At 35.8% G+C, this 13165-nt stretch overlaps 1 protein-coding gene across 1 annotated transcript in view; it reads right to left on the bottom strand.

Moving 5' to 3' along the window:
* Positions 1-1259: 1259 nt before the first annotated feature.
* Positions 1260-13165, bottom strand: part of Ac76E (adenylate cyclase type 2 Ac76E) — a 143011-nt gene continuing 131105 nt past the window's right edge. Inside the window, exons 23-24 of the mRNA XM_090376863.1 lie at positions 9695-9819; positions 1260-1437 (exon numbers count right to left, since the gene is read on the bottom strand). Of these exons, the coding sequence (XP_090232989.1) occupies positions 1312-1437; positions 9695-9819 (251 nt within the window). The 3' untranslated portion in view covers positions 1260-1311. The remainder of the gene's footprint in view (positions 1438-9694; positions 9820-13165) is intronic.

Genomic DNA, 13165 nt, shown 5'->3' with positions numbered 1-13165 from the left:
ATAATTTAATTATTACAGTGTTGAGTATTTTGTTTGTTTGTAAAATTCTAACCTCCCTCCCTCTCATTTTAGTTTTTACTCTCTCTCATTGGAATGTTCATAAACATGTTAGTCTACATCATACTCACCATAATAGTGTTATTAAATTTATTTCTTGATAATGTTGATGAAGTCAGTCAAATTAAGTGATTATTTTTGAATGGACTTAAAAGGGAAGCTAACCATTTGTCTAAATTTTTTGCTGGACTGTAATTGCTGCTAATGATGGGATTACCTTTGTGATTTTTATATTTCCAAACAATATTGGTGCTTCACTGTTGTTACATATGATGAAATTGTGTATCCTTATATTATTGATTCCTTTGTCTAGTAACTGTTTGGTCTCAATTTTTATTTCTCTACAAGCAGTCAACGTTTCTTAATTTCACTGTATATTGCATTAAGACTAATAATAAATTTGCAAGAACTGTGGGAAACAATTGAGTCAACATGAATCTACATACTTGTGTCATACTTTTGATACCTCATTGAGTCAATGCTACAATAAATCCAGGCTGTGCATAATAAAGTGTCCACCCAGTATATTTATAGTAGTACTTGTGTTTAGTTAAATACAGAACAGGCGATATATCGATTTACTGAGAAGAAAATTACCAAAACTTCGTTTCAATGTCGTAAATAACACTATGTAAATATAATATTAATAAAGTAATATGGACATGAAATTGGTTTCAAGATTTAAATTATGCAAATAATTTCTTGGTAAACTATCATATCACCCATCAATTATACTATTTATAATTCCACACAGAATGCTTACCTACAAAGCTAGGATTTGCCTCCAAAATTACCACAACAACAGCTCTTTATATAACCAGGTGTAACTACTGAAATGCTACTTGTTTTAAGAAATTAAACCCAACAATGTGATTGGTGCAGTAAAAACTAAGTTTAAAAAAAAAAAAACACCGAAATCTACTAAGAACTCACTAGCTTATGTGGAACTGAAAATAACTGCACCTGATTCAGTTTGTGATGACAGCATTGTTCACTTTGTAGTCTGACACTGAGAACAAAACATTTTCACACAAACACCATTAGTCCTATAGTATTTCACAAATTAGATAGTTATAAGTGTAAACAATACTGAAATAATCTATTTGTTGTACTGTACTGTACAGTATGCAAATGAGTAAGTTCATTGCCAATTGGCAATATTTTTTTTTTTGGCTGATGCTTTATAAGCTTGTTTTCAAGCTTGTTTTCTTGTATCATTTGCCACTACTAATACTAAAATGAGCAGAATAGCCATCATTTATCAAATTGTGTCCTTATTAAGTATGTAGTCAGATCTCCTTTGCCCTTGACATAAATAGAACCTCTACATTCACAAGAATATCCTCTTCTCTCTAGTAAGTGGGCAGTGGCTTCCGTGACCTGTTAGGAAAGATCATTAAACAGAAGTAATTCACAGAGGACAAGGAATAATGCTATATCCATGATTAATTTACTAAATGAAACTTGAAATTAGACAGTGATATTTGTTAATTCATACCCTGCCAACTCCCCAGATTTCAGTGAAGTTTGTGTTATGTTACCAAATTTATAGATATAGGCTCAAAGCCAATTTTAAGTGTCTGTGTTCATAAGTAGAACAGACAACACCTTATTTCATCTACTGAGATTGCATACTTGGTATACACTATAATTTTTAGTTTAATTTTATCTATTCAGTACAGGAGTCTTTTTTGTAATTTAGTTGTGCCTTTGTTTATTTGTCTAGTTTCCCTAAGATGTTTTAGGCTATTTCCCCTAATTTGCTCATTAAAAAAGAATACTGTGAAAATGTAGCTTACTTAAGGATTGGGTTCTTTTTTGTGAATCTTCAATATAAAAATCCTTCATTGTTTATTATTATTATTTTTTTTGTTTGTGCAGGTATGAAAAAAAAATATATATATATATTATTTTCAAGAATGGAATAGAATGCATTCAGATCATATACAGCCACTCCCCAGCTTATGTAATACTCGACTTTACGCAAGTTTTTGCCGGCTGGACCAAACAAAAAAAATTGTGGAAAGTATTCTGCATCCCATAGGAATAAATGGAGGTATCGTGAAAATATTGTAATGTGAACCCAATAACACTGTGTTTTTTGGTAATTCATTCCAAGACGTCAGAAGTTGAAATTTTTGCTATATAACTAAGCTATTTATCTCTAAAAGGTAATTTTTATAATGGAAATTGCACTACACTTCCATCGTTATCATATGTTCTGTTATAAGAATCAGTTTTTAATGCCTTTGTGATATTTTTCTAAAACACATTTCTGGAGGTCACAACCATAAAACAATAAAAACAATTTGCACTTTCCGGTTTATTGGGCTTTTCTGTTAGCACAATCTATTATAAACGGGTAGTAAATTATCTTATTGCATTTGCGATAATACCGATATACTGGAATTCTGTGGGTTTTTACGTTACTGTATTTTGGTGAAATGTGTTCTTCTTCGCTGAGATCTTCAATCATATAAAAAACAAATAATTTTCAGAATCTTCTCTTCATTCCTATTTACTCATTACAATGGTGAAGGGAAAGGGACCAACAGAAAGTACAAGTGCTGGCAGTGCTAGGAAATGAAACAAAATTGATTTAGAAATGAAGATGATTAATTAAGAATTACGAAGCAGGAAAAAGTTTGTCATCTATTGCACAGAATTAGGTCTCGCTGCTTCAACAGTGAATACTATTTTAAGGGACAGTGCACGTATAAAAGAACGTGTTAAAGGATCAACGCATTTAAGATTAACAGTGATCACAAAACAGCGTTCAGGTGCTATATCAAAGGTGGAAAAGCTATTAATTAATAATATGGATGGAAAATGAGATTCAGAAGCAAGTGGCCCTGAGTCCAATGGGCATTCAAGCAAAAGCAACAAGTATTTATGAAGATATTAAGGTTAAGTACGGCAAACCCCAAGCCAAGTTCGTGGCAAGCAATGGGTGGTTTAATAGGTTCAAGCACTGCGCTGGTTCCAAAACATTAAAGTATGTGGTGAAGTCGCCAGTGCCAATTCTGCAGCTGCAGAGAAATTTTGTGATGTGTTGGAAAAAACCCTTTCTAAATCTGCATAGCCCTCAACTTCCGCAGCGGCCTGCTTATCAGCTGGAGAATTAATTCTGGCAACGATGCTCATAAGATAAAACTTGTTAACATTATGCCTGTCTCCTCTCTCTTTTTTTAATGTTATAATTTTTCCTGCACAAGAGATAAAAAATTAAATAAATAATTCTGTTTACACATTTGTTGAACATTTCTTTTTTTTTTGCTTCAATCAAATTTGCAAGTTCTGCATAAGCATTTAGGGAAATTCCATCTGGCGTAGAGTTCCGTGGAACGCAACCCTTACGTAAGTCGGGGAGTGGCTGTATGACAGAAAGCATTACAACTTATCTTGGTTTTAAAATGCATAAAATTTTTCTTCACTCTGTGAATATACTTTGCATTGATTTCATAGGAAAACAAAAGAAATCACTGCTTCTTTAAATTGTTCTGCATCACAGCTTATTTCAGTGAAAAAATACAACCCATATTTTTCATACATATTTATTGAATTTACAGTCAGTCCTCGTATAGCACGATAGTTGTGTTCCTAGAAACCCTCGGTGCAAAATCGTGCAATATAAACAACAGGCCCTATGGGAAAAATAGGATTAGGTGCCGACCACCCAAGATTGGACACACATTTGTAACCAAAATATTACCAAATACAATAAATAATCATAATGAAATACTTAGGTATTTTATTACGACTATTACGTAAAAAAATACTACTAATGTTTTTGCTTCTATCGTAAGCAAACATGTTTTTTGTTTGATTTTCTATCCAAACAGATGACAGCCGTTTCATCTCTTCCAATTCTTTGTGTCTTAATCTAATGGATTTTAATTACACTTTGAGTTGTTCCTGCTATGAAAGTTGTTTTTATTTTCTCTGCATTCTTTGTAATTCTCAGCGTTGCCTCATTTAGGTCTGTAGCACGTGCAATATCACATGGTCTTTCATTTCGCTCAAAGCGTTTCACAATTCAATTTCATATTTTTTATCTATCGACAGAGGCGGACTGGCCATAAGCCTTACCGGGAAAACCCCAGTGGGCCGGAGGCCGGTGTAATTTTGGCCATAAACAAAAGTGGTATGAGGCCACTATAAATTTTCCCGGGTAAGAATTTTTTACCCCGTCCACCTCTGTTTATCGATATTGCTTTTCTTTTTCTCTCTGAATCTGCAGTGTCTTCACCAGGATGCTTCCTTTTCACACCTTTTAAGTATTTTACTCATTTTAGGGAATAAAGCACAATACAAAACGAGGAGGCACGCTTGATACGCAAAAACAAAGCTGCGCGCATGTAGAAACTGAATAAACAACACCGTAAAGGCAGAGATCCACTATTAACACCTCACATTTTACTAAAGCACATTTCTAGGGGTTACTACCATAAAACAATAAAAACAATTTCCAGTTGCGTTTCTGCTAGTGGAATCTGTTATAAACTGGTAGTAAACTCGATCTAATTGCATTTGCGATTATACCGATAGCTGGAATTGTGTTAGTTTTTACGTTATTATGGTGAAATGTGTTTCCCCTTCACTGATATAAAAAACAAATACATTTTCAAAATCTTCTCTTCATTCCTATTGTGTTGTCGGTTGGGGTGATTCTCCATTCGACTGCCATTTCTTGTAAACACAAAGGCGAATCATGCATAAGCGAATTCGGTTAGTGTTATATAAGATATCGTTCCCCTATTTATAAATTGTGTATGATCGAATTCGTGTAGTGTAAACACGTATTATACGAGGACTGACTGTATTTGTTTTTAATTTCTTTTAATGTCAGCGTGTTTTTGTAAGTTGCATTAATTAATAATTTTGGCTTTTTTCTATACTATGTATACAGGATGAAAAAAAAAAATAAAAAAATAAAAAAAAAACATTATACAATTTCAGCTATTTGTGAAACACTAACTATGCATATGAGAGTAAATTTTTAAATATCAAACAATAAACTGAATTTTTTTTTTTTAAAATATTTGCTAGAAATATAATTTCCATTGTAGCTACTTGGGAAAACACATTAATGTGGTTTCTCCATGAGAATGAGCATTTTGTGTTATCCCAGTTTGAAAAGAAATTCAATGGATTAGCATGCTATTATTTAAAAAAAAACACACACACACAACCCATAACATACACAATTGCCTTAAACTTATGTTATGGTGGGGGTGGTTTTTTTTTTTTTTTTTTGTTTTTTTGTGAGGCTTATGAAATTCTTATATATAAAGTACTTCGAATTTATCAAATTTATTTACTGTGTTCCTAGCTTTAATGTCCATGCAACTGCATGCAGCTGTATTACTCTTAGTTACCATAACACAGCCCATGTATTTACTTTTACGATGAGGACCCACAACATGGCTTGAAATTCCCAACACCTTGCTTTCCAGGTTGCTGCATATTCCATTAGAAACATTGCAAGGACAAATCACTTTCACCTCTGCCTATGGCTATAATTAATCTATTCATCAGTGTATCTCTCCATTCTAGAAATTTTCTGACCCACCTAGCACTGCCTTGATGGCATCAGCAATTTTTGAAGACACAGGAGAGAAACAAAAACTAATTTTGTTTCCTAAAATGGTCAAATTTAAATAGAAACGTTAAATCCAATACCCAACATCTATATACCTGCAAGACATTTAGATGAATGGTTTGCCTTTTAAAGCATCTCCAATTATGGATTAAGCCACGAAACATCCACTGATCAAAGAATCTTAGACCACCTTGAACTAGACATATTACCAACGAAGAGAGGAGCTGGTATATTTGGTTAAGGGACCAGAGAGTATTTATAGTTAAGTACCTTCCTTATATAAGGAAAGTCCATTGTTATGTAATTTCAGAGAGAAGGGAAGTATTAATGAAGTTAAAATATGAAAGAGGAAAAACAATAGAAAAAGAACCTTTGTCACCCTCAACTGCTCTCCATATACAGGGTTGTTAAAATTAAAGTATCCCTGTGTAGAGGGCTCTGGAGTGAGTTCTAAGGCTCATACTGAAGAGAAATTTGGACAACAGGTCAACAATAAATGCACTTGCCATTTATTGGAAAAAAAAAAAAATTAGTTAAATTTGTCACTATACGGTGCTGTGGCAATACAAATCACTTGAAAAGCACTACAATTGTTTAATTTGTCCTCCATTTTGGTCAACAACAGTTTCCATTCGAAGAATAGCATTTTCTACAGCAGAACGTAACATGTCAACTGGAATAGCCAGCACATGACGTTTAATGCTGTCCTTCAGGTCTGCAAGAGTTTGACATCCTTCCTGATACATCTGGTTCTTCAAAAAACCCCACAACCAGATCACATGGGGTGAATGAGGTGAGGTCTGGTGATCGGGGTGGCCAAGATGTCTGGAAACAAAGGTTGATGACCCGTTCATCTGTAAAGTGTTGCCTTAGCAATTTTTGGACACAACGGTCGATGTGGGGTGGTGCACCATCTTACATGAATATGGTATCCTGAAGGTACCCACGTTGTTGCAGCTCTGGTATTGTGAAATTTGCCAACATTTCATAATATCGAGGTCCAGTTGGTGTTACCTATTCAAAAAAATATGGCCCAGTCATGAATGCGGCTGTAAATCCACACCACACTGTCACTTTTGGAGAATGCAACAGGATCTGTTGGATAACTCAAGGGTTTTCTGTTGCCTAAATGGGACAGTTGTGCGTATTTACTGGTCCATTTAAGCAGAAGTGAGCTTCATCACTCCAAAGGATGTTCCATGGCCAAGCGATATCCACTGTCATTCGCACCAGAAAGTGAAGTGCGTATGTGAAACAAATATCTGCATCACCATGTTTTAGCTGCTGTGGCATGTGCATCTTGTAGGGATAGTACAGCAACACCTGACGCATTACTAGCCTTACAGTGGAATACGGCATATCCACTTCAAGCTGGCACACTTGTGCTACCACATGGAGATTGACTTGATAAAAAACCACGACAGTCATAGCCACATCTTCAACACGAGAGGAGTCTACTCATTTTCGACCTCTACCTGGTTGAACACCAAGATGGCCTGTTGCTTCAAATTTCACAATCATTTTGTGGACAGCACAAACAGGTGATAGGCCCACGCCTTATGCACTTCTGACGCCAGAATTCTCTGATATCCGCAGCTGCATTGTTGCTGTTCTGATAGTACAGCTTCACTAATAGTGCCTTTTCCTGCAATGTTGGCATTGCTGCTATAGTGCCGGCAAACATCTACTTTATGATTTTGAAGAGACTGCTTTGCTTTTATACAGTACAGTAGAGCTGAGTAGTGGTGCTGTGGCAATAATTTACGATTATGCAAATAATGTAAGTTATTTGCATAATCCTAACTAAGGTAGTTACACACCATACAGTGATGGCGCCTCCGTAGCCAGGTGGGCAGGAGCAGCAGTGCGTAGCATACGCTTCTTGATTAGACCAGGGTTCAAGCCTAGTCTAATCAAGAAGACCGGGCTCGAACCGGTCTTGTTGATTAGACTCTGACCACCAAATACAGAGGATGCAGAAAGGTCAGGGAATGACCACCGCATATCCCCGGAGAAATATGGCTTTAGTTGCTAATGCTCCTAAAAACCAAAATAACAAATAACAACCATACAGTGATAAATTTTGTAACTAATTTTCCCCCCCCCCCAATAAATGGCGAACGCATTCTTTATTGTACCTGTTGTCCAAATTTCTCTTCAGCCTTAGAATGCACTCCACTCCAGAGCCCTCTACATAGGGATACTTTAATTTTTAACAACCCTGTATTTTGTTAAAATAGCTGGTGCAATTGCATCAACAATATCCAGAATGAAGCTTATATGCAATGCTTCCAGCATCCTCAACATCACAGTAAATTTGCAATAAACATGTTACATGGCTGACTTTTAGGAATAGAGACAATGGACTTCTTTTGGTAGCATGCAGTAGTACCTACTGAGCTGTCCTGCATTCTTACTACTGAATAACTCGGTACTAGAAGAAAAAACATGCAAAAATATATAATAATCAAATCATGTCAGATACCACAACAGAGCTAGGCAAGATCTCACAATGAAACTAACATCAAGGTTCACTGAATTCTCCTACTAGTAATTTTTTAAGTAATACAATTAATATTAAATTTAATTTTCTGTCCTTTGTAACATCCCATATATCAAAAAATAGGTGCCTCAATAATTTTGTCTTTGGCATATAGCCATAAACATAAGTAAATCTTTTTAACATATATCTCCCACCCTTTCTTGCTAAAAACAAAACAAACTTACAAAATGAGACTTAAAGAAAACTGATATAAGAGGGCTGTTCAATAAAGAATGATACAGTTTTTCATGAACAAAATTCACATGATGTGAATTTTGTGGTTGGTCGAGTTTATGCCTGTTTGGTTTCGCCTATGCAACAATGGACGTGACATGCGAGGAACAGTATGTTGCTCTTAAATTTTGTTTCCATTTCAAGAAAACATTAGCTGAAGTGTATGAAATGTTAAAAGAGACGTGGTGAATTTATGCTTCCATACAGCACAGCTTGCAGATGGTTTGGATGTGATTCAATCGCAAAGGTTGGTAGCCTGGAACTCCAACTGCTGTCACCACAGAAACCACAAACACTGCTTCTGTAATTGTGACAGAAGATTGTCACATAACAGTAAGGCAACCAGCAGAGATGTTGAGAATATCAGTAGGAAACACACAGTATTGTCCATGACTGTTTGCATATGACACGTGCTTGTGCATGCTGTGTTCTCAGACTACTCACACCTGAGTGTGATAGTGAGGTTCTGAATAAGGTGATAACAGCGGATGTAACATGGCTTCATCATTTCAAGCCAGCAAGTAAGCAACAAAGCTCTGTTTGGAAAGTACATCATCACCAACACACACAAAAAATAAATCAAAAGTTGTGGCTTCTGTAGGAAAGGCTATGGTTGTCTCTTTTCTTGACATTTAAGGAATTATTTACCAGCATGTTGTGCCGTGTCGTACAACTATTACGGGACCTTACTACAGAACTGTACTGCACATTGCAGGATCACATTCATTGCAAATGACCACAACTGCATGCAGGTGGGTAGATGCTGCATCATGACAATGCAAGACCTCACATTGTCCATGCTGTCATCAAGTGCTTAGCCAGCATTAATGTAAAATGCATTCCTCATCATCCTACAGCCGTGACCTTTCACCCTGTGATTTTTTTTTTTTTTTTTTAATTTGCAAAGTTAAAGAAGGAGTTGTGAAGAAAATGTTTCCAGTCATCAGAAGTTATAAAGACATCTGAGGCAATTCTCAAAGGCATGTAAAAAAGAAAATGGCTTCCACCATGTTTTTGAAGAATGGCAGAAACATTGAAGTAAGTGCATTTCATCAAATGGGGACTACTTTGAAAAGGGCCATCAAAATATGGACAATTGGTAAAGGTATGTTGTGAAAGTAAATAAAAAATAAAAAAAAATATGATCATTCTTTACTGAATAGCCTTCATATAATTAAATGTTAAAAAACAAAATTATGAATGCATGTAAACTATCTGACATTACTAATCAATGATAGGTAATAACAATAAAATCATACCTGTATTCTTCCTGTGATACCACAGCTATCCATACGACTAGCAACATTTACTGTGTTTCCCCATATATCATACTGTGGCTTTTGAGCCCCAACAACACCAGCAATTACTGGACCATGATTAATACCTATGAAAATAAAATTTCTTAGAAATCAAAATTTTATTTTGGTATTTAATCTGGGACCAAAGAATTGAAGCATAATGCAACATTGGAAAAAATAAAGAATAATACAACTTCAGTAAAAATCCTTCATTATCTAAGTTTCTCATATGCTGGTGGCCATAATTAACAACAAAATTAATGATTTGGTTTAAGTACTAACCAACAAAAGTCTGAAATGTCAGTACTGCTAAAGCCTACAGTGATCTAGCTGTCCTTTCAGTAAGTCCCATTATCAAAGACCTTGAGGCTAATTTCTAACAGTAAGCTGAAGATCACGTAACACATTAAAGCATTAGTCAGTAAGATGAACCACTTAACTGTCAAAACAAACTCTACATAAAATATGTAAAATCTACAAGAAATCTATGCCAACTATACTAAAAACTACAGAATCAGGCAAAAACAACTACCCATTTTTAAAAATGAAATAACTGCTATGCAAATTGAAAAAGACCTTGTTATTACGGTTTAATAGTATACATCAAAGCATTTATGTTACACTCCTCAGCATTTGTAAATGATGTCCCTTAAATGGCCACCACCACTGCAAATAACAATTTTCACTTTATCCATTGCTCTATGTAATATTTCTGGAGGTTTTCTTTGAATTTCATCACAAATCTTTCGGTTCAACTGCTCACGTGTCCATGGATGGTTTATATAGACTGGATTTTGAGAAACCCCATAAAAGAAACTTGCAAACATAAGTGTGGTGATCATGGTGGCCAATTTATGTTACCGAAATGAGACAATATGATTTGGAAACAGTTCCTTTAAAGTGTGGAAAGCCTTGCAGTATGTGCTATAGCACCATCTTGTTGAAACCAGACATTTTGTAAGTTGATTCCAATTTGGTGAAGATCATTACCATACTTAAACTTACAATTTCTTGCAGCGTGTTCATATACAGGGCTGAAGTTACTGTAACAGCTGAAAAATTAGTATTTTCATAAAATATTGAATGAACCAATGATGCCAAAATAGACATCCCACACTAAACAGTAACTTTTTTACCTGTGAGGTGGTTGTTCACAAAGGTGACGGAGTTTTGGCTGCCCAATATCTAAAATTTCATTTACTTACATACCCATTCAAGAGATAGTAGGCCTTGTCAATCGAGATTAAACAATTAAGCCTGGATCATCATTCACTTTGTGTAGTAATAGTTTGTTGAAATGCAAGTACGTATCCAAATCATGAACAATTAATTGTTGAACCATTTGCATTTTATACAGATGAAACTTAATATTAATATGCAATATTAGCTTTAGTAGAGCATATGATTCAAGAAAACAGGCTTATATAGCATTAGCCAAAGGGGAAAAAAAAAAACAAAAAAAAAAAAACACCTTCCCATTTCATCCATCCATTCACTCCAAATGTTTGTCTAGTTCTGCCTTGAACTTATTTAAATTGCTGACCTTCGCTACAACAGATGGAAATTTGTTCCAATGATCAACTGCCCACTGGCTAAAGGTGAATTTCTGGACATCTACTATTCTACAATTGTCTTTCCTCAATTTAATTTATACCCCCTTAGGTGAGTAATCTGAACAAGAGGAAGAATCCCATTAGCATTAAGCTTGCTCAATCCATTCAAGGCCTTATACACCTCAATTAGATCACCTCGCAGGTGCCTAGTCTCCAGAAGCTGCAATTTGCAGAAGTTAAGCCTTTCTTGGTAACACCAACCTTTTGTTCCACTCACCAATCTTGTTGCCCTTCTCTGTACTCGTTCCAACAGCTCTACATCCTTCCTAAAGTGAGGCCTCCAGACCTGTATACACCACTCAAGGTGTGACCTGACCATTGCCTTATACAAGGGGACAACACCCCCTTATCCCTGCTAGCAAAATTCCTCTATATCATTGACAAGACACCATGAGCTACTCTTGCAGCCTTTTTGCACTGTTCAAAAAACTTCATATCTGAGTGCACAATTACCCCTAGATCCTTTTCATCCTCCACTACCCTGAGTGTAGTACCACCCAGCTGATACGGTACTCTGGGGTTACTGCTATCCACATGCAGTACTTTACGTTTGTCAATGTTAAACTTCGGTTGCCACCGCTCAACTTTTCCAGATCCTGTTGCAGTAGCATACTATTATTACTGTCATTAACAATCCTGCTAACCTTCGTATCATCTGCAAACTTAGACATTAACCCTGATATACCTTCATCAATATCATTGATAAATACCAAAAACAACAATGGGCCCAACACCAAACCCTGGGGGACTCTACTAATAACATTAATCCATGTAGAGCGGTATCCACTGATAACCACTCTGTCTTCTCCCACTTAACCATCTTTGTATTCATTATAGCAACTTACCCTTAATGCCATGCTGCTCCAGTTTGTAGAGTATCAAAAGTTTTCCTAAAATCCAAGTATACGATATCAAAATTATTCTTTGCATCCAATTCCTTTGTCACCACATCACAGTATCAAATCAAATTTGTCAGACAAGACTTCTCCTTAACAAACCCATGCTGTGTCTGAACTGTAACTGCAGTCTTGTCTAGATGATCCTGCATTGCTTCCTTAACCAGTGATTCTATTATTTTCCCTGGAATAGAAGTCAAACTAACAGGTCTGTAATTACTCGTGTCACCCTTTGTGAACTGGGGACACATTTGCACATCTCCAGTCCATGGGGACCTCCCCAGAGTCCAAGGAAGCTTTCATAATAATGGCTAAAGTTTGCTTACTTCCTTTGCTGCCTCCTTTAATATAACTGGATATATCCCATCCACCCCAGGTGCCTTCCTTATGTTTATCTGCAACTTTCTCCTCCACTTTGCTCTCAGTTATTATAAAATCATGTAGCTCCCTGTTAGAGTTTAATAAACTTCTGGCATTCTCCTCCTTGAATAACTCCTCATGTGTGAATGTAGATACAAAATATTAGCATACACTTCATTCTGATAATGTTAAATTCTCCTGATTGGTGACTACCAGATGTTCAAAAACTTCATAATGTTGCTCTGATTCTTTCAACATTTTCTAGAGTACATTCCACATGCATCTGACCTGGAGGTTTCACATATGTTACAAATATGTTCTAAATTTGTAGCAAATATATTATGGTCTTTCAACTTGGAACACTGCCATTTCTTCTGATGTTGAGTACTCATAACAAAATTGCCTGATTTAAAAAATGTTTTGACAGCAAATACACAATGTTTATTTGACCACTGCTCTATCTTTACTGAATGCTTTAGCGCATATTCTAGGTGGTAGATGCCTCTCATCAACCGGTGCAATACCACCACTTTGCTTATTGGAGGCTTGAAGTGGTGGAACCC

Source organism: Mastigoproctus giganteus, chromosome 7 (genome assembly GCF_048544385.1).
Source record: "Mastigoproctus giganteus isolate SK-2022 chromosome 7, ASM4854438v1, whole genome shotgun sequence".
Taxonomy (NCBI): Eukaryota; Metazoa; Arthropoda; class Arachnida; order Uropygi; family Thelyphonidae; genus Mastigoproctus; species Mastigoproctus giganteus.
The sequence above is the reverse complement of the archived record's forward strand: the minus strand, read 5'-3'. Positions and strand labels throughout refer to the sequence as shown.